The 21141-nt window shown below is 57.2% G+C and overlaps 2 protein-coding genes across 2 annotated transcripts; one reads left to right on the plus strand and one right to left on the minus strand.

The window, feature by feature from the left end:
- Nucleotides 1-1301: 1301 nt before the first annotated feature.
- NLGN2 (neuroligin 2) lies at nt 1302-10910 on the minus strand (the record flags this gene model as incomplete). Its single annotated transcript, XM_082679105.1, has 7 exons — nt 1302-2175; nt 2972-3568; nt 3934-4126; nt 4249-4434; nt 4608-4757; nt 6882-6932; nt 10454-10910. The coding sequence occupies 7 exons, from the start codon at nt 10908-10910 to the stop codon at nt 1302-1304; spliced, it is 2508 nt and encodes an 835-aa protein (XP_082535231.1).
- Nucleotides 10911-15049: 4139 nt separating this feature from the next.
- Nucleotides 15050-16200, plus strand: TMEM256 (transmembrane protein 256). The gene is made up of 4 exons (XM_082679212.1): nt 15050-15208; nt 15510-15541; nt 15798-15878; nt 15976-16200. The coding sequence occupies exons 1-4, from the start codon at nt 15124-15126 to the stop codon at nt 16117-16119; spliced, it is 342 nt and encodes a 113-aa protein (XP_082535338.1). The 5' UTR covers nt 15050-15123; the 3' UTR covers nt 16120-16200.
- Nucleotides 16201-21141: the final 4941 nt, after the last annotated feature.

Below are 21141 nucleotides of genomic sequence, written 5' to 3' on the forward strand. Positions count from 1 at the left end.
TCAGAGGGGGACGGCGAAGGGGGGAGGGAAAACAGGGGCAGAGAGGGAGGGATGAGACATGGCGAGAAGAGGGACGCAGGCGGGACCCCTTTAGCTGCCACCTCCCCCTCTCCTGTATCCTACCTGCCCGGGTCCAGGGCTGAGGAATCCTTGGCACGTTTTGGAGGGTCTTCGCCCCTCAAACCCACCTCACCAGTTTGGCACGGATGAGAGATGGTCTGAGGACTGAGGGAAGAAGGGCTGCCCTCAGACCGCGGTGAGGGCTTTGGTCAAACATGCACGGCCTCTGTGGGTGGCAGGTGCCACGCAGCCCCCCACCCCCCGAACTCTAGGGGAAGGAAGGGCAGAGCTTAGGGTCTGTTCGTCTCCTCAGGGTTTGTCCCTCCCCCTCAGCCTCTGTCAGTTTGAAGTCCTTTCACTTGTCCTTCTCACAAGTCTCCCTTGTGAGAAGGTAAGTGCTGGGCCTGAGGCCCTAAGATGCAGGGATGTGCTGGAGAGAAAGGGGCCGTCTGCATGGGAAAACATACATCCACATGCAAGAACATGTTTCCACTCAGAAATGCATCCTGGACCCAGGGGAAGACACGTTCCCAGGCAGCACAGGGATGCAGGATCTCCTCCCTTCCCCGCGGCAGGGAATGTGTGTCTGTCATCTGTGGAAGGCAAGGCCTGCCCGGGGGAGACCGTGCTTCACCTCACTTGTGCCACGGGGGATACACATGCTTCGCTGGGGCGGGAGGGCTGGGGGCAGGGCAGGGGGGCTGTGATTTCCTCGCTACTTCCCAGGCACCACCCTGCGTCGTCCGGTGGCCAAGGGTCGCTGTTTGTGAACACACCACTTCCAGGGTCTCCAGGGGGTGGGAGGAGGGAGGAGGTGGGAGAAGGCATGAGGGAACAGGATTCTGGGGCACAAATCCCCACAGAAATTCTTTGAGGGAGCCAACATGTGTCCAGGGCGGCAAAAAAAAACCTCACCCTGCACATGGGAAAACGCACCCCCTCGTGAGAAAGCACACCTCCACGTGGGAAAATACTTCCACGTCTCCACACACCGAAGACGGGTGTCCAGACGACGGAGGGGAAAAAACACCCCCCCAGTTGTTCAAAGGCCCGGGTCCGGAGAAGAGAACGGGCCACTCCGCGCGGGAGAAGCGCACACATCCCGGCGAGGAAACCCATGTCCACCTAAAGCTCCTCGACGTGTGACAGCTCCACACGACAAAAGCCTGTCGCCAAGTCCTCCTCCCTGCCTTCTGAGCGGGCCGGGAGGGCCGGGGAGGGGGGCCTCCCCGAGCCGCCCCCTATACCCGAGTGGTGGAGTGCGGATGGGGGAGCGTGTTGTTGTGGCTGGTAGCGGTGGGGGGAGGTGGGGGGAAGGGCCCAAAGGGATGGAGGGAGGGGGGTGGCGGGGGAGGGGGTGGCCCCAGGCCGCTGGGCAGCAGGGTCAGGGCCCCGGGGGCCAAGAGAGGCACATCGTCCGGCGCCCGGCGCAGGGCCAGGGTGTAGTCGGGCGGGCAGGCGGGGCGCAGGGCCTCCGCAGGGTCCGCTCCGACGCCCCCGCCCCGCTTCAGCTGCAGCGACACCAGCTCCTCCTCGGGTGGCAGCTCACGGCCGGCCGCAGGGAGCAGGGGGCCCCCGCCGGGCACGCCGGAGCCCGAGCCGCCGGGGGGGCTGAGCCGCCTGCACCGCAGCTCCTGCCGCCGGTCCCGCTTGTAGTAGAGGGCGGCGAAGGCAAGGATGTTGAGGAAGAGGAGGGAGGCGCCCACGGCCACGGTGACGCTGAGCTCCGTGGAGTAGTCTCGGGAGTCCCCGGGGAAGCGGTCGTAGGCCCGGGGGCCCGGCTCGGGCTCGGGCTCGGGCGGCAGGGTGGCCGGAGGCGGCGGGCGGCGAGTGCCCGGGGCACCAGGGGGCGGGCGCGGCGGCCAGCGCGTGGCGTAGGGAGGAAGGCGCGTGGTGGTGGTGAAGAGCTCCGTGTGCAGGTTGTGCAGGTGCGGCACGAGCTCCAGCCAGAAGGCCACCTTGTTGGCGCGGTAGTTGTCGCGCACGCGCGGCTTCAAGCCGATGTGCAGGTACTGCTTCTCCTTGCTGTTGAACTTGCTCCACACCACCTCCTCGAAGCGGTTGGGCTTGGTGTGGATAAACTTGGTGTCCTGTGGCACCGGCTGGTTGGGGTCGCTGTGGACACAGGGGGGCAGGGAAAGGAGGAGTAAGGGTGAGGCTCCCATGAAAGGCGGGGGTGGGGGCGTGCTATGGGAGGAATGGGGAGAGAGATGGACAGAGATGCAGAGAGCTGGGGAGACGGGAAGACAGACAGAGACGGACACGAAGAGACAGAGAAACTGCCAGAGACGGACGGACAGACAGACAAATAGGGATGAAGCCAGACTGCCAGAGACAGTCTGAGATGAGGACAGAGGGGCAGAGAGGGCAGAGACAGACCACCAGTGACAGAGGCAGAGTCTGAGACTGAATGAGATAGAGACATATGGAAACAGAGACACAAAAGGACATGAGAGACAGCTAGGGGGAAACCAGCGAGTACAGAGTAACCAGATCAAAGCAAGCAGAGATATCAATAGATTTCAAGAGAGAGAGGCAGAGACAGCAATAGACAGACAGACACAAACCCTCACACACAGACACACAGACGGGAGCACTCAGACAGCGGGCCGAGCTCTGGGAGGAGAAGGAGAGAGCTGGGTGGGCAAGGGAGGGAAGGAGAGACAGACACGGAGCCGAAGGCACCAAGTGAGCCCGCCCCCCAGAAAAGACAGGGTCCGCTCTGTCCAACTCTTCTGAGTCTTCAACACACACAGAAGAGCTGTCCGGCAGGTGTCTGAGTCGAGAAGGCAAGAGTGCCTTGATGGAGGAATGATGGCCGTGTGAAGGAGAGGGAGAGAAGGGGCTGAGGATGGAGGGGGTGTGTGCCCTGACCCGCAGAGATGCCCGACCCAGTCCCTCTGGCCCTCACCCGGTCTTGGCGAAGTTGGTCCAGTAGGTCATGACCACGGCGCTGAGCATGACATCATTCTTGGAGAAGTTGCAGGGGAAGAGGTCGGTGGCGCCCACCATGGGCACACCAAAGACGTAGGGCAGCTCATCCCCGTGCGCTGCATCTGCCCACTCGGGCCGGCCCTCAGCCTGGCAGTGGTGGTAGAAGGTGTAAAAGTAGACAGGGGACTGGTAGTCAGCGTGCAACTTGGCGGTGGCCACAGCCGGTGCCACCCACTGGTGGTCGGTAAAGAGCGCCAGCAGGGTCTTGCGCCGCATCTCGCCATTGTCCCTGTCGGCCCAGTCCGTGTACATAAACTTGATGGTCTCCCGCAGCACATCCTTGCCCTCCGGGTAGCCATACAGGTTGTCCACAAAGTTGGAGACGGTGAAGTCGAAGGCGCTGGCGGACACGCCGTCCTCGCTCTCCGCCGAGTCCTCCACGAACTTGAGGCCCTCTCCCTGGTTGACACCGATGAGCATGTCGTAGTTGAGGAATTCTCCCTGCTGCATGAGGATCTCAGGGTCATCGGGGACTACGTCACCGTCCACCACGGGCCCAAAGGCGATATGGTAGCTGGGGAGAAGGGGTCAAGGTCGCATCACCTGTTCACCGGCCTCCTCTCAGCTCACAGCCTGCTGAGTCCTCTGCTCAGAAGACCCCTCTCCCCTAGTTAAAACCTTCTGAGCCCTTCAGGGTACTTGGCCTCTCGGGAAGTCCTCCCTCAAGCACTTCATGGAGTCTTGTGCACACTGGCTCTGTTTAGGCACCTCCGCCTAGGGAAGGCTTCTGGGAGAAGGCAGGGCCCCGGGAGGGCCTTGAAGCCCACCTCTCCTGGCTAAATGGAATGCCTGTGGCCTGCGGGCACCTCTCACCCTCAACCTCCTTGGAACCAGCAAGGAGAATGGAGGCCTGGACCTGGCCCTCTCCCACCCCCATACCGGGCGGGCTGCACGTCCTGGTCCACCAACTCCCGAGAAGGCTTCCGGCGCAGACACTCCACGGCCTCGGCGCTGTCCTCCCGGTCACAGCCCACCTTGGCCGCCAGCAGCCGCGTGTACTTGAGCGGCTGGTAGTTGACAGACCAGCTAGAGATGGCAGTGCCACTCTGGGCGATGGCCTTCTGGAACAGCCCTGGTGGGACAGGCAGGCTTTAGGCTGGGCTGTAACAGCCTGAGGGAGGAGAAGGGGGACCTGGTGGGGTCGGGGGTGTGAGAAAGGGGACAGGAGGGACAGGCTGAGGAGGTGGCTGGTACCTTCCGAATGGTGGGAGAGGATCAGAAGGTTGACACAGGAGGCCCCTGCTCCAGATCCGAAGATGGTGATGCGCTCGGGGTCGCCCCCAAAGTGGGCAATGTTCTCACTGAGCCAGCGCAGGGCCTGGATCTGGTCCAGGAGCCCATAGTTGCCCTTTGCAGCCTGGTCACCAGTGCTGAGAAAACCTGGGGGTAGAGGAAGAAAGGGGGCTTCCTGGGGGTGTCACAGCACCCTTGCCCTCTTTCTGGGCAGCTCAGTCCAGCCCAGAAGCCATTCTGCTTCTGCTGGGTTTAGAGGAACCCTGCCGGCAGGCCCTCCTCCCAGACTCCAGCCCCTAGAGTTGGCTGCCCACCCTCACCGAGCACCCCAAGCCGGTAGTTGAGTGTGGCTACAATGACGTTGCCGTAGGCGGCCAGGACAGAGCCATCGAACATGTTCCCGGTGCCCTCCATGTAGGAGCCGCCATGCAGAAACAGCATCACCGGCTTCTTCCCGGAGTCCCGGATATCTGCGTGGGGAGGGGGCGGGTAGGTGGGCCGGGGGGTGGGGGACAAGGACACAGTCAGACCAGAAGCAGCACCGCCCAGCTCCCAGGCCTGCTGAGTTCCAGCCCTGAGCTCAGGGGACATGTCACTCCCATCCCTGGGGGGCAAGACCGGATTCCCCTCCCTCCCTCCCCAGCTAGCCCTGGCAGAAGATCCCTCCCCACCTCCTGCCGGTGTGCCCTACAGCACTTCTCCCCATGCCTGGCAGACCTTCCAAGAAGCCTAGCAGAGGCAGGGCTGGGGGCTGGCCCTCCTCAGGGCATCTGCTGGACCCAGGGGAACCCCTCCCCACACACACACAGCAAATCTCCTTCCTGCTCCTAGGAAGAGCGAGCTCCCAAGGCTGCCACTGGAGCTAGAGATCCTGGGAGGGTCCTGGCGTTTCCTTCGACTCAGGCCGTGGGCCTCAGCTCCACATGGTAGCCTGGTCTGTGGGTGAGGGGGTGCCAGGCCCTAGGGTCCCTGGGGGCTTGGTCTCCTCCCCGCCCTAATTCCTTTCTAGGTCACCTCCCCAGTTACCATGGCAACCCCCAGCCTAATTACTGTGGCAGGAGGCGGCAGGGTGGGAAAGAGCCTGCCTAATGAAGCCAGGGTGCAGCTCTAGTCTCGGACCCCCCAAACTGGCCTAAGTCCTGAGCTCTGGATCTTTCTCTTGCCATGTCCCCAAAGGATCCCATGATCACTCCCATATGTAGAAGGCCCCTTGAGGGGTAACTAATTCTGGAAGAGGGTGGGAGTCTGAGAGGGCTTGCCGGGGTCCCTGCCCCTGCAGCTCCTCCACGATGCAGCCACAGTGCCTGTGCTGGCGTCACCCCTGGTCTCCAGGCCCTCCTCTTTCTTGACACCTGCAATCTCTGACCAGCCTGGGCACTCGGGCAAATAAGATCCAGGCCTGGGGTGACGCCAGCACAGCTGGTCCCCAGTGCCTCTGTCCGCCTCCCTCATGCCGCTAGGAACTTCCCTCCTGGCAGAAGGTCAACCAACAGGTCACTGAGACACTCCCCTCCATCCCCCCACAGACAGCTTCCTGCCTCCTGTCTCTTAGGACCTTCTATGACACCTCCTTCCACCTGACTTTGGCCAGGAGCTCCTAGGTGGGCAGTGCCCTCTCTGTGTCCTCCCCCAATCCTATTCTTCCCTTTGTTCCTGAACCTCCAGTGGCCTTCCAACAGTTCAGGCTGGTCTCCTTCCCTCCGAGGTCCTGTCCTAAATGTCCTCACTCCTCCCCGCTCCTCCCCACCCAGCACCTCCACTCCCAGCGAGGGGGGAGGGGGAGTCAGAAAGGGGAGGAGCAGGAAGGGGGGCTGGGGCGACAAGAATTCAAAACCAACAACAAAAAACAGGATCAAGAAAGAAGAAAGAAAGAAAAAAACAACAACCAAAAAACAAGAAGCTCTCGGGGCAGATTCAACAAGAAAAGAAAAAAAACCCAAAAAACCAAGAAACCGAAAAAGATCCGTTTTTGGAAAAAAAGAAAAAAAGAAAAAAGTTCTTTGCACTTTTTCAAAATTTTGTGGTGAAACTTCAAGATATTGGGCCCTGTTTTCAAAAATGTCCAAATTCTTTAATTTGCTTCAAATGTGCGTTTTCTGCATCGGACAGGCTTTGTTTTGGAAACTGTAGCAGGTCTCTGCTGTCTCGACTGTGTCATCAATTTGCCAACTTAAATTTGTTTTTTTCAAATGTTATTTTGCTCCAAATTAAAATTGTTTTTTCAAATGTTATATTTCACAAGTTTCAAAACAGTCCAAATGTCTGTCAAACTAAACATTTTATCCAATTCTTTGGTGTTTTTTTGGTTTTTGTTTTTTTTCTGACATTCCAATTTCTTTTTGCACTTTATTTTCACCATGTTTAAGCTTTTCTTGCCGGTTTTCTAGTGGGTCCAACATTGTTCAAATTTCGTTTGAAGTTTTCGTAATTCTTTTTTCCAATTATTACAAATTTTTCTTTTCTTTTCTTTTTCGTTTTTAGTTGGGAAAACGACTGAGGGGCCTTGAGGGCTGTGAGGGCATTTAGTTAGGGGGCGGGGCCGAGAACGTCCTCTTATCAGCAACCACATGCAGCAGCGGGATTTTTAAATCTACCTGTGTCTGGCGGATTGAGCGTCGCCTCGTCACGTTTTTTTGTGAGCGGACCTAAGACCGGGAACACAAAACAGAGAAAAAAGGACAATTTTGTGGGGAAAGATGGGGGTCGAGGGGAGGTGGTGGATGGGGAGGGGAGGAGAGAAAGCAGAAAAGGGGAGGATGAAGGGCAGAAAAAATAAGCCAAAAAAAGCAAAATTTGTTTTCAAGAAAAAGAAACCAAGAAAAGAGAAAAACGTTTCTACAACCCAAATTTTGTTCCCCTCCCCGGAAAAAGTCATGCCCCAAAGAAAAGGCTGGTTTTGGGGGGGTGGGGTGCCTGAGTGGGCTGAGGCCTGTCTTAAGACATATTGATTTGGCTGGAAAGGATTTGGCTTGTCCAAGTGTTTGCTAATTGCTGGAAATGAAACGGTGTTAGAGGTGGGGTGGGTGGGAGGGGAGGGGAAGCCAACCAGGGAGCCTGGGAGCCCAAGGCCAGCTGCGTCCCGCCCGGGGAGGGGCGCCACCACTCACGCAGGCCCTCTTCAGGACCAGCCAAGCACCTGCCCACTCCCCTAGGCTGTAGAGAGGAGGGGTTCCAGCAGAAAGGACTCTGCTTCCCTCTGGACCCATCTGGAGGGCAGAGGGTAGGATGGGGGTGGGGCAGCCCGTCCCCACAGCTCACAGCCCCTGGAAGCCCTCAGCTCTCCACTGGCCGGCAGGGGGGAGGTCAGCGAGGGATGCCTGCCCACCTCCCAGCCTCTCACCAGCCAGCATTTCTCTTCCATCCGCACTCACAAGCCTGACTTCTCACCCCATCTCCCTACTGTGGGGTGAAGCAGGGAAAGGGGTCATCAGGTCTTGCCCTCCACTCCACCTCTTCCCTCTGACCCCCCTCCCCACCCTCATCCCTTACCCAGGCCTGCTCTCCTCCCCCACAGATGGTGAACTCCCCACCAGGGGCGCCAGCCCCCCACCAACCCCTGCTCTAATGCCAAAAGCCCCCCTCCCCAGTTGGGGGTTCAGTCCACAAATAGGGAATAGGAAACACAGTGCCCTGAGCCAGCCCGACACAGAAGGTGCCAGCAGGCGCGGGGAGGTGCAAGGTGTGCCCGGGCAGGGAAAGGCCTCAGACTGGGCTCAGAGTTGGGCTCGAGGCTTCTTTCAGATTGCGAGATTAGTCAAGGGAGAGCTGGAACCCAGAGACCTGAGGGGTTCCCCCAGGCTGATCAATTTCTCCTCGGTGGCCTGGGGACCAGCATGAGGAGGGATGGGTCAGTAAGGCTGAGGCCAGCCTCCGCAAGGCTTCTCCCAACTGGTGGTGATGGCCCCACGGGGACCCATTAGGATCAGGGCCTTTTCTTCTCTGACAGGATAGGGATGGGGATGGGGATGAAGTCAGCAGGGCGTGTGTGCGCGTGAGAATATGATGTGTGTGTATGAGAGAGAGAGAGAGAGAGAGAGAGAGAGTGTGTGTGTGTGTGTGTGTGTGTGTGTGCCTGAGTCAATGTCTTCCTCTCAGAGCTGGTGTGAAGATTCAGTGAGATCACCTGAATGTGTCAGGCCCCAAGCAGGTCTGCAATAAGCGATGGTTAAAAATACAGAAGGTGTGGGCATGGGTGGGGTGGGGGCAGGGTGGGCAGTTTGTGTGAAGGTGCTGGGGTGGACAGTCCATTAGTGGGAAGTGCTGGGTGAATGTTTCACATGAGGGGTGACGAGACAATAGCCCACTGAGCGGGGCTTTGCAGGCGGGACAGCTTTCTACCTGAAGATGTGGGTGGAGAGTCCACGAGTGGAGAGCATTGAGATGGGTGGCCTATTGGAGGCACTAGGGTGAATAATTCACTGGTAGGAGGGCGCTGGGGTAGGTAGGTGGTCCACGAGAGGGCAAGGGAAGGTAGAGTGGACGGCTCTGAGGCAGAGGGTGTTGGGATATTGGGGAGGATGTGTGGAATGTATTAGGGTAACTGGTCTATCAGAGTGCTTGGAATCTGAACAGGATTGGGGCAGAAACTTCCGTGCATTGTGTGTATGGGTGGCTAGGAGGCGTGGCTTATACGGGGAGGGGTAGTGATGGTGTTGAGGTGCATGAGGTGTTCTGTGATTGGCATGTCCTCCGGGTGCAGGGAGCGAGGTGTTGGAGTACTTGATCTGTGAGTAGGGTGTAGGGTTGCCACCTGTGCTGTCACAGCCTGAGGTATGATACTGATGACCTCTAGGCAGGAGCTGGGGTAAGCAATGTCTGAGAGGTGTTGAGAACATAGGGGACCGTGGTGTGAGTAGCCTGTTGGAGCACGTGGTCCAGCTGCAGGGTTACTGGGGTAAAGGTCTGTGTATGGGTGTTACTAGGGCACATGATCTATACCCAGAGATACTGAGGAGCACAGGTCTACACGGGTGACAGGGTACACAATTCCAGAGAAGTGTTGGCGTCCGTGCTGTGTGAAGGTGCTGGGAATTTTGATATGTGGGATTCTAGAGCACAAGGTCAGTGTGCCGGTCGGTTGGGTACCTGACCTGAGTGTTGAGTATTTGAAATTCCTGGTCTTGTAGTGGGACTTGAGTTCATGATGTGTGGGTGTTGGGTGTGTAGGGTGTACAGTGGGGTTCCTGGATACCAAGCCTATATGTAAAGTTGTTGGAAAATGGCCTGTGGCGGGTGTTATCAGAGTGGATGGTCTCTGTGTGTGTCGGGGGTTGTGGAGTGGTGACACGGGGAGGAGGAAGGATAACGTGGGGGCTCTTGGTGAGGGTGGTCTGTCGGGGTGGCTGCAGGCCTGCTGATTACCCTCTGCCACGGGCTGCTGGAAGGTACTGACACTGGTTGGGCTCGATGTGCTGGAGGCTGGCTGGGGGGAACTGTCCAGTGGGAAACTGCTGCTGGGGACTAGAGCACTGCCGCAGTGAACTAGAGAGTTCATTGTCAAGAAGAGCCAGCTCGGAGCTCCGGGGAAGGTGTTCTGTTGGGGATGGGAGGGCTGTGCTGTGAGCGGAGGGGCCCTTGGCAAGGAGCTTCCCTGATCCTTCAGGAGTGTATGGCGATCAGGGGACAGAGCATCCTGGGGAAGAGGCACTCAGCTCAGGTGAGGGGCCCTGCATGTGACAGAAGGACGTCTGCCCATGCTGGCCTGGGGAGACGGAGTCTTTGCTGTCCTTGAGGTGGAGGTGGAGCTCAAGTGGGCAGTGGCTGGGGACAAGCCCAGGCCTGGGCGCAGGAGATGGGGCAGAGCCGGAGTGGCTGTCTACGCAGCTGATGATGGATGCCTCCACCACCTGATCGCCCTCAGTGTCCCCTCTGTGTGTGCCTCTGTGGGCAGGGGGTGGGTAGGCCCAGCCTAGTCCTGCGGCCCTCGCCATCGGCTCTCTGGGTGCACAAAGAGCTTCTGGGCTGACTGTGGGATTCGTTCCTGGGACTGCCTGGCAGGGACCCGTACCACCCTGGGAGGGCACGCAGAGCCCGCAGGGACGCACTGCCCCTCACGGCCCCGGCGAAGGCCCAGCTCCCGGCCCGGGGCCTGCCGGCGCCTGAGGGTGTGCATGGATGTCTGTGGGCTGTGTCCACCGGGGGCCCGGCCCGGTGCCCGCGCCCTTACCGTCCTCGGTGGGCACGTAGAGGTTGAGGTACAGGCAGTCCTCGCTCTGGTTCTGCACGTAGGTGGCGGCCGCCTCCAGGTTGTCGGTGAACCACACGGGTAGCATGATGGCGGGCAGCGCCCCGTGCAGGTTCTGCGGGCAGGCGGGCGGCAGGGTGGTGGCGTTGCGCACGCCGGGCCACGAGGCGGGGGCCTCAGGCGGCTGGAAGCGGCGGGCGCCCAGGGGGGGCGTGGCGTAGGGCACGCCCAGGAACTGCACGACCGGGCCCAGGATCTCGTTGTTGAGCTCGCGCCGCACGCCGCGCACTCGCCCGTAGGCCGTGTTCACCACTGGGAAGCGCTCCTCCCCGAGGCTGCCAAGACCCAGGCCCGGGCCGCCCGGGGCGCCGCCGCCGGGACCCCCTCCCCCCCGCTGAGCCCCCGCCAGCCCCACCAGACACAGCGCCAGGAGCCACATGCTGATCGGGGGACCCCCCCTCCCTCCCCGGGACCCCCCCCCTCGGAGAGAGAGAGAAGGGGGGGGAGAGGGAGGGAGGCCCCCCTCGCCCCAGGAGGGAGGAGGGGGCGGGGGAAAGGGAGGGAGGAGGGGGGTGGGGAGGGACCTGGGTTAGACGGGACAGAGAAGGGGTCTGTTCCTCTCCATGGAGGGGGCGAGGGGTGGGGAAGGGGAAGGAAGTGGGAGAAGGTGAAGGCAGGCCCAACCTGCGGGGAGGAGGGACAGACAGACGGACGGACAGAAAAATACAGAGAAGAGGTGCAAGAAGGGAAGGGAAATTGGACGGGGCAGACAGACAGGAATGGGGAAACAGAAGAGACAGGTGGTTAGTGACTCGGAATTCAGACCAAGTTGTCCCCCTTCTTCCATCCTCTGGCCCCTTGACACCTCCCCCCCCCACCCCAGCCACCCCCTCCCCTCAGCAGGGACCCAGATAGAAAAGTCTGAGGCTGGGGTGAGGTCCAGATGTGTTAAACGTCTAGGACCACCAGAGGGGAAGGAGGGTCAGCTCCCCAGACCCAGTACTTCCCCTTCCAGCTGTTTATCCCTCCCAGGCATGTTCTCCTCAGGGACTCAGGAGTCCCAGTTCCCACCTCCCTGGGAGGGATGAGACAGACAAGGAAGAGAAGATAAAAATACCAAGTCATTAATTAGCAGGAAGTGGTGGGTTTGTTTATACGTGTTAATCACTCCTGAGCTGTAATTTCATGGCACTGAACTCCCACCCCAGGCCAGACTTGGGTCTTTCTTGGGACTGCACAAGCCCAGCACCTTACCCTCCCTTCAACATCTCATTCTAGAAGGATTTGTGTAGTGGGGGAGACCCCTGCACCCCAGGGCCTCTCCATTTCTCCCCTCAGAAGTTAAGGTGCCTTGAGGCAGGGAGAGGATGGGGAGGGGATGCTGGAGGGGCAAATCCGGGGACAGGTGTGTGATTCTGCAGCCGGTTGCCGGTTGCCGGGCGACAGGATGCTGCCCCGCAATGCTACCTCGGCAACGGGCTGCAGCTTTAACCCTGGAGTGGGGGTGGGGGTGGGGGTCTGGAGGAAGACGGGAAGGGGTTGGGTTGGTTATGGGGTCCATTCAGGGCATGAGGAGGAGAGCAGAGACATGAGTCAGAATGCTAGAGTTTCCCCCAGCCTTCGCATAGAGGGAGAAGTATATGTGTTGAGGGGAGCTGGAGACTAGGGGCCTAGAGAACCCTAAAAGAGCTGCCTCTTGCCCCTTGTTGGCCAGTCAGAACTAGCCCTAGTGACCAGGCCTCTGGCTGGGGAGAAGGGGTGCTGAGGTGGCTTTAAGGAGAATCAGGCGCACCCACCAATGGCTCCCCTCCCACAGTCTTGAACAGCCTTGAACCCCAGACACCTCTTCTTCTATGCATGGCATTTTGACCCATGCCCTGGGGACAAACCTTGGCCTCTTCTCATCCCATCCCAGCTATTCACCTCCCCTTCCCCTTGCCAGGCCCCACAGTTGCTGCCTTGATGCCTGGGTGCTCAGGGCAGCAGGAGCAGGACAAGGGAACAGATCGGACTGAAGGGGCAGACACCCGGGTCATCTCAGCAAGCCCCCCCGTCCCCCCCACAGCCGCCAGAGCTGTTTGCTGACGCGGGGTTTTCAGAGCCAGGCACCAGCCCGCGGTTGGCTCTCTGCAGGTGTCAGTTTATTCCAGAGATGAGGACACAGGAATCCTTACCACACACACCCAGTCATGCCCTCCCTTTCTTCAGGCCCTCTTAAGCTCCTGTTCCCCCATCACCTGGAGGGGGCTTGGGGCTGGCTCCTCCAGGTTCTCCTCCGCCTATGCCAGGCTGGACTCTGCTTCCATGGCCTTGCCGCCCCTCCCCCACCCGCCCCCTCCGCCTCCCGCGAACAAGGTCTGCCTCTGTCACCCCCCTCCCTTAAGGTACTTTGGGCCCCTGACCTCCTCCCTGCCAGCTTCTCTCCCTTCCTCCCTCCCACTGGACCCCCCCCCCATCTCTCTCCTCTCCATAGCGCTCCCTCAGAGCATCTTTCCACGGCCTCTTCCAGCTTGCTCCAGCTCTTGCCTTCAGTCTCTCGCCCCTCAGTCTTCTTTCATCTCTCTTCTACACCTTCCTCTTTGGTGTTTCTCATTTTTCTGTCTCCTTCAAATCCCTTCCCCAAATTTCTCTCTCAATCCCCTTCTATTTCTCTCTCTCTTTCCCTATTTCTGTCTCCCCCATTTTCTCTCCCCTGCTCTCCTCATCTCTGTCTGCCACATCTTGCCCCCCCCATCCCTCTGCCTTGTTCGCTCCATTCCTGCCCAGGCCTGACTCCCCCGGTCAGGGAGAGTTGAGGGACGGGGGCTCAGGCCATAGCCCCCCCGCTTCTTCCTGCAGTGGGGAAAATGGCTTGGCCGGGAAGGGGAGAAGGAGGGGGAGGGGGAGATGGGAACACACGGGGTCTGTGGGCCCATTCAAAGGATCATTCATGGGCTGGAGAGAGGCAGAGACAAAGAGACCGAGACGCAGAGACACGGCGAGAGCATCCCTAGGCGGAGACACGCAGACAGAGCAGGCTGGGGGAAACCAGGAGCAGGGAGAGAGATGGGGAGAGGGAGACCCCAATGGACCGCCACGCAGCCCCCTCCACCCGGCCCGGCTTAGCTCCTACCTGGCTCAGCCCTGGGGCCGTGGTGCCTCCATCCAGGGCTCTGAGTAGGGGGCGGACGGGCTTCGGGAGGGGGGCGGCGGCCTCTGAGCCCCCGCGGCCCCGCAGGCCCAGCCCCCGCCCGCAGCGCCTCACCCGGCGGGGGAGGGAGATCGCCCCAGCCCCCGGGGGCGGGGCCGGGATCCAGTCGATCCCCGGGGAAAGGAGAGGTAGGGGATGGGGTCAGGAGGAGCCCAAGAACAGGGAACCCCGCAGTGGGGACGGCGGAGGGAGGAGGAGGCAACGGGACAGGGCTGGATTGGGAATCCACTGGCTCCGTGGGCTGGCTTCGAGGGACCAAAAGGCGGTATAGGCGGAGGATCCTGAGGGATCGGGTACGGGAGGAGGAGTCCACGGCAATCCCCAGGGGGCCAAAACCCGGGAGCGCAGGATCCGCGGTGCAGGGGCAGGGATCCAGCCGGAATCCTCAGGGAGGGGGAGGGATCTAGTCGATCCCGAGGGCGGGCGGGAGGGGGAGGTCCGGGGAGTCAGAGGAGGGCGGGAGCCGAGTCTGGAGCCCCGGGGCGGGGGTCGGCACAGATCCTAGGAGGGAAAGCGGAGGTAAGGGGTAGGCTGCGGGCAACGCTCAGCAGCCGGGAGGCCCGGACTCCTGGCCCCGCGCGCCAGGGCCCGCCCGCCCCGCGTCCATCCCAGCCAGAGAGTGATGATCCGCCGGCTGAGCAGCCGCAGCAGCCCCGCGCGTCACCGCGCGGCCGCCTCCCCCGCCCCCTGCCGAGAGAGCGGCGCACACCCCTCGTTCGCACCCGCCTGCCCGCCCGCCCTCCAGAGTGTGGGGGGGATTGGAGAAGGTGGAAGGGGACGGGAGTGGACAGACCGACGGATGGACGAAGCAGGCCAGCAGGGCAGGGTGGAGACACCCCACATACACACCGTTATCTCCCACCCTCCGGGTTCTCGCAGTTAGCGCGGGGGGTGGGGAAGGAAGGAGGGGGTGAACTCTAAGGGGCGGGACATCGTATGAAGGCGGAGCCTTCGGTTCTGGAGGAGGGGCCATTTGGGTAGTGGGCAGGGTTTAACGGTGGTGGGTGGGGCTTGGCTATCCGTGAGGCCGCCTCTTTTTGGGAGTGGGTCTGGTTTAAAGCTGAAAAGGAGGAGCTTGTGGGGAAAGGGGCGGAACTTTGCAAGGGGACCGGGATCTTTGGAAATTGGCCGGAGGTGGGGGGGGGGCGAGATGTTAAAAGAGGCTACCAACTTGGAAAGTGGGCCAATCCGTGACGCAAATCCTCTAGTCCCGCCCCCCAGCCCCGCCTCCACTGCTCCGCTCCTCCGCTCCTAATTGGTTCTGGTTTCTCCGCCCGCCAGAAGTCTTCGCCACTCAACAGAGGTTTTACAAAGGCCCAAGTACCCGGGTGAGGACCTGGACGCTGAAATGAACACGGACCGGATTGGGCACATGTGGACTTCATTTGCATGGGAGATCGGGATTGGCTGGCCTCTTGGGTGGCCCAGGCGGTGTTCGTCCAGCGCGTGACCGTCCACTGCCATGGCTGGTCTGGGGGCTGCTTTCCGCCGCCTGGGCGCCTTGTCTGGAGCTGGGGCCTTAGGCTTGGCCTCCTACGGGGCGCACGGTCAGGAGGCTGGGGACGGAGCTGGGATTGTGTTGGGGGCGATCTTTAGGGTCTGGTGCAGAGGCGGAGTCTATGGGAAGTGTCGGCCCTCCCATAGACCAGACGACCCGCAGATCCCTAAACCTTTTAAAGTCCCTCAGCCCGGCCCAGTTGGTTCCCAGAACTGCCCAATGCGTGTTTCCACCAATTAGAAGCCTACTGGGGGCGCCCTTTCTCGCCTGCGTCCACCTGGGTCCCCTTGGGAGTGGGGGCGGTCGAGGTTGGCGCTAGGATTGGTAACCTTTGCTTCTCCTTTCCACAGGAGCCCAGTTTCCGGATGCCTACGGGAAGGAGGTGAAGTAACTGCCCTTGGGCTCCTCGGCTTCGGGGCCTATGAGGGCAAAAAGTCTGGGGTCCCTGAGGGAAGTAGGGGAGGGACGGGGCGCGGGCCTTTGTAGCGGCAAGGTATGCAACTCTTGAGGCCTGGGTGCCTGAGGGAGGGGCAAGCTGGGACTTGAGAGGTGGGGTTGGAGGACGAACTCTTGTCCGTTGTGTCCCCCCGGGATCCTTCGTTGCTTAGGAAGTCCCCCCATTTCTCCTTTTCTTACAGCTCTTTGACAAGACCAACAAACACCACTTCTTACACAGCCTGGCCCTGTTAGGGGTGCCCCTGTGCAGAAAGCCCCTCTGGGTAATTCCTCCCACCCCTAACCCTGACCAAGCCCCCCCCACTCCCTCTAGCCTGCCCTGTTCTTACTGGCCTGCGTTCCGCCTTGTATCTCCTTCAGGCCGGGTTACTGCTAGCTTCTGGAACTACCTTATTCTGCACCACGTTTTACTACCAGGCTCTGAGTGGAGACCCCAGCGTCCAGACTTTGGCCCCTGTGGGAGGGAGCCTGCTACTCTTGGGCTGGCTTGCCTTGGCTCTTTGAGCTTCCTTGTGTTTAATTTCTGGGTACTTCCTTTTAGAAGTGGAGCAGGGAGGGGATTAAAAGAGAAAGGCAAATAAAGAACTTTGGAGTCTTTGTTCATCTTAACCTCTTAAAGGAGGAAGGGTAGGGATTGTCAACCTTTGAACTCCTTCCCTTTCCTAAGACCGAATCAGCGAGACTTGGGCCTGGGTGGAGAGTCAGGGTTCACTTCAAGTTAACTTGTTGTGAGGTTCTTAAACTGGTGGACATTAGAGTCATAAAGAATGCTTGAAATAATGCAGATTCTTACCAAAGCCCTCTTCAGGGCCTGGCAATCTGTATTCTAATAAGCTCATCTTGTGGTTCAGATGCTCACTAGCATTAATACTAGATTTCTGTAGGGTAGTGGGTTTTCTTTCCTTTTTAATTTTTTATTGGAGTATGGTTGCTTTACAATGTTGTGTTAGCCTCCACTGCACAACAAAATTAATCAGCTATACACATACAGATATCCCCTCCCGTTTGGACTTCCCTCCCATTTAGGTGACCATGGTGCATTAGGTAGGGTTCCCTGTGCTCTACAGTATGTTCCCATCAGTTGTCTATTTTATACATAGTATCAATAATGTATATGTGTCCATCCCAGTCTCCCAATTCCTCCCACCCCACCCCTTTCCCCCTTGGTATCCGGGTAGACGGTTTTTTGAGCAGCCCCTTACTGTAGAAGTCAGGGTTAAGGCAAGGCGGGATGAGGTGTCATTAGTTACAAAATACTTTGGGGTTCAAAGCAGGGACAGAACATCATGTATTGGGGGTCAGAAAATGCTTCACAGTGCTTGAGATGATTCTTAAAAGAGCTCTGTTGTGTGGCTGAAACAGTGAACAGAGACAGAGGTGGGAGGGGAGGTGTATGGGGCCACCCGAGTCCTCGGTGTGGGATGAGTTTCTGACTTAGGCAGGAGAGGAATGAGAAAAGGTGGCAAGGTGGGCTGGAGTAGCACCTACAGCAGAGAACTGGAGGGTATTTAGTGGGCAATTTTTATTAAACCAGTGCTCATCAAGTGTTGGTCACGTGTCAGACAGACACATGTTACAAGGAAATTGAACCATGCACGAGACAGACACCATGTTTCCCTCGTGGGGTTTCCCATCTGGTATAGGAAACAGACCTTAAACAACTAAACACAAATATATCACTGTGAGGTATGCTATGTGCTTGAAAGAAAAGAACAGGGGGGCTGGAACGATGGGGCAGTGGAGGGTGTGCCCCTTTAGATGGGAAGGCCTCGCAGAGGAGGTCCTGTTGAAGCTGGAACTAACCATGCGCAGAGTGGAGGGGAAGTGTGTTTTTGGCAGAAAGAATACCTGGCAAACAGGCCGAAATGGAGCAGTTTGAAATCCCTGAGGCAGGAGAGAACTGGGCGTGTTGGAGAAAGAGCAAAAGCAGCGTGGCTGACGTGTGGTGTGGTGAGGTGCTCAGAATTTATTTGCAGCGCAACGGTTAAGTCATTGAAAGGTTTAAAGTGAGAGAGTGCTAGGATCTGATTTATGTGTTTAAAAGATCTGGAGAACCAATCAGAGGACAGCAAGGATGGCAACAGGGAAACCAGCCAGGAGGCCACTAAAGAGGTCCAGGTGTGAGATGGTGACGGTGGCTTGGCCGAGGGTGGAAGAGGTGGTAAAAAAGTTCAATTCAGAAGGGGTGAATGAGAGGGAGATTTCTGGTTTACACACAGGGTTGGATGGAGGTGCTGTTACTTAGATGAGAAATACTGAAGGGTGGGGCAGATTAGAGGGAGGCAGATCAGGAGGTCAGTTTTGGACATGTTGCTTCTGAAAAGCCTGGGAGACATCCAGGTGGAGGCACCAAGCAGGTAGTTGGGGAGCTCAGGGAGGTGTCTGAGCTCAGGAGAGAGATCTGGCCTCAAGTTTACTCTGCAACCCACTCTGGTCAGTCTTCTATCCCATCTCTTCCCCATAGATGCCCTTGGAAGGATCCCATGAATCACTATGACCTCTTGGTTGCCAGACCCAGTGGATGATTTTCAGTCTCATCTTCTTCAGCCTCTGAAGCATTTGACACAGTTGGCCACACTGTCCTCGAACACATCCTGTTCCTTCTCTGACACCACTCTCCTGGTCTTCCCTATCTCTGTGGCTCCTCTGCCGGCTTCTTGTCTATACCCAATTTAAATCAATGGTTTCCAATTTTTAATTTAAAAAAAAGTAGAACTCATAGGTATACATATTTTAATTTCACCTTTTAAAATTTCTATTTTTGTGTATATTTTATAAACGTGCATATCTGTATAGTATACTGAGGGGTACATACTTAATTTTTCTGACGGTGTGCATTCAAAAAAGTGCAGACCGTTTAGCTGAGTGAGACGATTTCTAGGTAATTTCATTTGGCCCCATAGCTTTAATTACAATCTGCATATTTCTAAATCCAGAATTTATCTCCGACCCTAGTCCTGGCTAAGCTCCAGACCCTGTAGCAGCTGCAGTGTACAGTGTTCAGTGGAGACCTGCAGGAGTTAAGTGATGAGGGAGAGTGGCGTGTTCCAGACCAAGGCAAGAGCCTTGGAGGCAAGAGAGCCCTGTGCCTTCAAGACCAGAAAGAATTGCTGGTGGCTGGCTTGAAGATCATGAGAGGGTCAGTAGTGAAAGATGAGGACAGACGGGGCCAAATGGTGGAATGCCTTGTGCTGAGAGGTTGGACCCTTCTGAGGGCAATGGGGAGCCACTGAAGCATTTATATCCAGGGAGGAGGCATACACTTGAGGTGTATTAGTAGAGGATCACAATATCTCTTCATTTTAAAGATGAGGGGAGGGATTTCCCTGGTGGTTCAGTGGCTAAGACTCCACGCTCCCAGTGCAGGGGGCCCGGGTTTGATCCCTGGTCAGGGAACTAGACCCCATGTGCGCAACGGAGAGTTCACATGCCGCAACTAAAGAGCCCACAGGCCACAACGAAAAAAAGATCCCACATGCTGGGATGAAGGTCCTGCGTGCCGCAACGAAGACCCAGTGCAGCCAAATAATTTAAAAAAAATTAAATAAAGAGGGGAATTCCCTGGCAGTCCAGTGGTTAGGGCTCTGCGAGTTCACTGCTGTGGGCCTGGGTTCAATCCCTGGTTGGGGAACTAAGATCCTACGAGCCGCACAGTGCGGCCAAAATAAAATAAAATAGAGTAAAATAAGGCCTCAGGGGGACCTCCAGAGTGGTCCAGAGTGCCAGTGGCAGAGCCGACACTGGATCCCCAGGCTCCTACTTCCCAGTGCAGTGCCCTTGTTGCATTTCCATCCACCCTTCATCTCAGGCAGCATCTGGAGCACAGGGAACCTCCAGCTGGAGGAAACCCTGACATTTGGCATGGCCACCGTCCATGTAATATATCCCTAATACCTTTGCTTTGATCCTCCCTGTGGGTCAGACTCTTGGAAAACCAAGATAAATAAGGACCACGTGGTAATTGGTCCCTATTATTGCTGCACATTGTTACCAGTCTTCTCAACAGTCCTGCAAGTCAGTGGAAAGTGAAGCTAAGAGAGGTGAAGCAACTTCTTCTGTATCATACAGCCAGGACCTGGGGAAGCTGTGATTCAAACTCTCTTCTGTCCAGTTTCCAAAGCTGAGCTTTTTCCTTCTTGTACATACCAAGAAACTCAGATTTCAGCAGTGGAGACAGACCCTTTAAAAAATAATTTGATACAATGTGTTCAGTGTTACAAGTAGATACTGAGGTGGGCTTGTTTGCCTTAGGAGACTGGTAAGACTGGCGCATTTGCTGGGTTTTCAGCATGCATAGTTCACCAGAAAAACGGACAAGATTATACTGGTAACAAGTCGAGGAGAACTGGAGTGCCTGGAGCTCAGGATGGAGTGGGCAGGCAGGAAATGACAAAGCAGTAAGAGTGAAGGGTCTCCTGGGCCAAGCCTGAGTCAACTTTGACTTCCCTTTTCTTCACATTCTATATCCAAGCCATCATCAAGTCCTGTTGGCTCAAATACATAACTGGAAACTGACCATTTCTCACCACCTCCATTGCTACCACTCTGGCAGCTGGTCCACGCCACCTGCAAATCTCATCTAGCTTTCTGAAAGAACTTCCCTCTGCCCTTGCCTACCTACAGCCTACTCCGGACAAAGCAGCCTGAGAAAGAGACAGAGAGAAATCCTTCTAACACTGTCACCCTCAGCCTTAGCTGCAATTTAAAATCTACCGGGGAATTCTCAAAAAGTTCCTATGTCTGCACCTCACCCCAGATATTCTAATGTAATTGCTATGAAGTGGGGCCCAGCTAGAGGTATTTTTACAGCACCCCAGATGATTCGAACTTGTAGCCAGGGTTGAGGAACACTGTCTCAGTATGTAAATCTCATATCTCTTCTCTGGCCAAACCCTCCCACACTTTCCATTTCACTCAGAGTAGAAGCCAATGGTCTACAGGGCTGTATGTGATCTGGCCTCCTGTGATCTCTCTTTCCTCCCCCTCGTTCATTCCATTCCAGCCACACTGGCCTTTTGGTTCACTGAACAAACAAGGCACACTTCTACCTCAGGGCCTCTGCCCTTGTTCCCTCTGTCTGAAAAACTCTTCACCCAGAAGTCTGCCTTAAGTCTGGCTTAATCCTTGACCTCCTTTAGGTATTTGCTCAGCCATCACTTTCTAGTCTTCCCCCTATAAAATTGCAACTCTTGTCCACCATTCTCTGTCCTTCTTATCCTGCTCTATTTTTCTTTATAGCACTTGTCACCGTCTGACTTCTGATGTATTTTAAGTACCTTGTCTGTCTCTTCCCCACTAAAATGTAAACCCCAGGAGACTGGGAATTTTTAAAAACTGCTAAATATTTCTATCACCTGTCTGACATATAGTAGGGGCTCATTAAATCTCTGTTGAATAACTGAACTTCTGTATGTCTGTGTTTTGGTGGAGGCTGGCGCGTGGTTTGGGCCAGGTAGAATCTGGGGCACTAAGGGATACCAGGGGAGAGGTCCAGCATTTGGGTTTGAAGATGATGACTGAAGCTGT

The sequence above is a fragment of the Grampus griseus genome (genome assembly GCF_964374135.1).
Source record: "Grampus griseus genome assembly, chromosome: 20".
NCBI classification, from domain to species: domain Eukaryota; kingdom Metazoa; phylum Chordata; class Mammalia; order Artiodactyla; family Delphinidae; genus Grampus; species Grampus griseus.

What these genes read in the sequence shown, in the direction of transcription:
- TMEM256 (XM_082679212.1), top strand. Translation starts at nt 15,124, where the DNA reads ATGGCTGGTCTGGGGGCTGCTTTCCGCCGCCTGGGCGCCTTGTCTGGA. An exon ending in GGCCTCCTACGGGGCGCACG is followed by an intron (nt 15,209 to 15,509) that starts GTCAGGAGGCTG and finishes TCCTTTCCACAG; the next exon opens with GAGCCCAGTTTCCGGATGCC. An exon ending in CGGATGCCTACGGGAAGGAG is followed by an intron (nt 15,542 to 15,797) that starts GTGAAGTAACTG and finishes CTTTTCTTACAG; the next exon opens with CTCTTTGACAAGACCAACAA.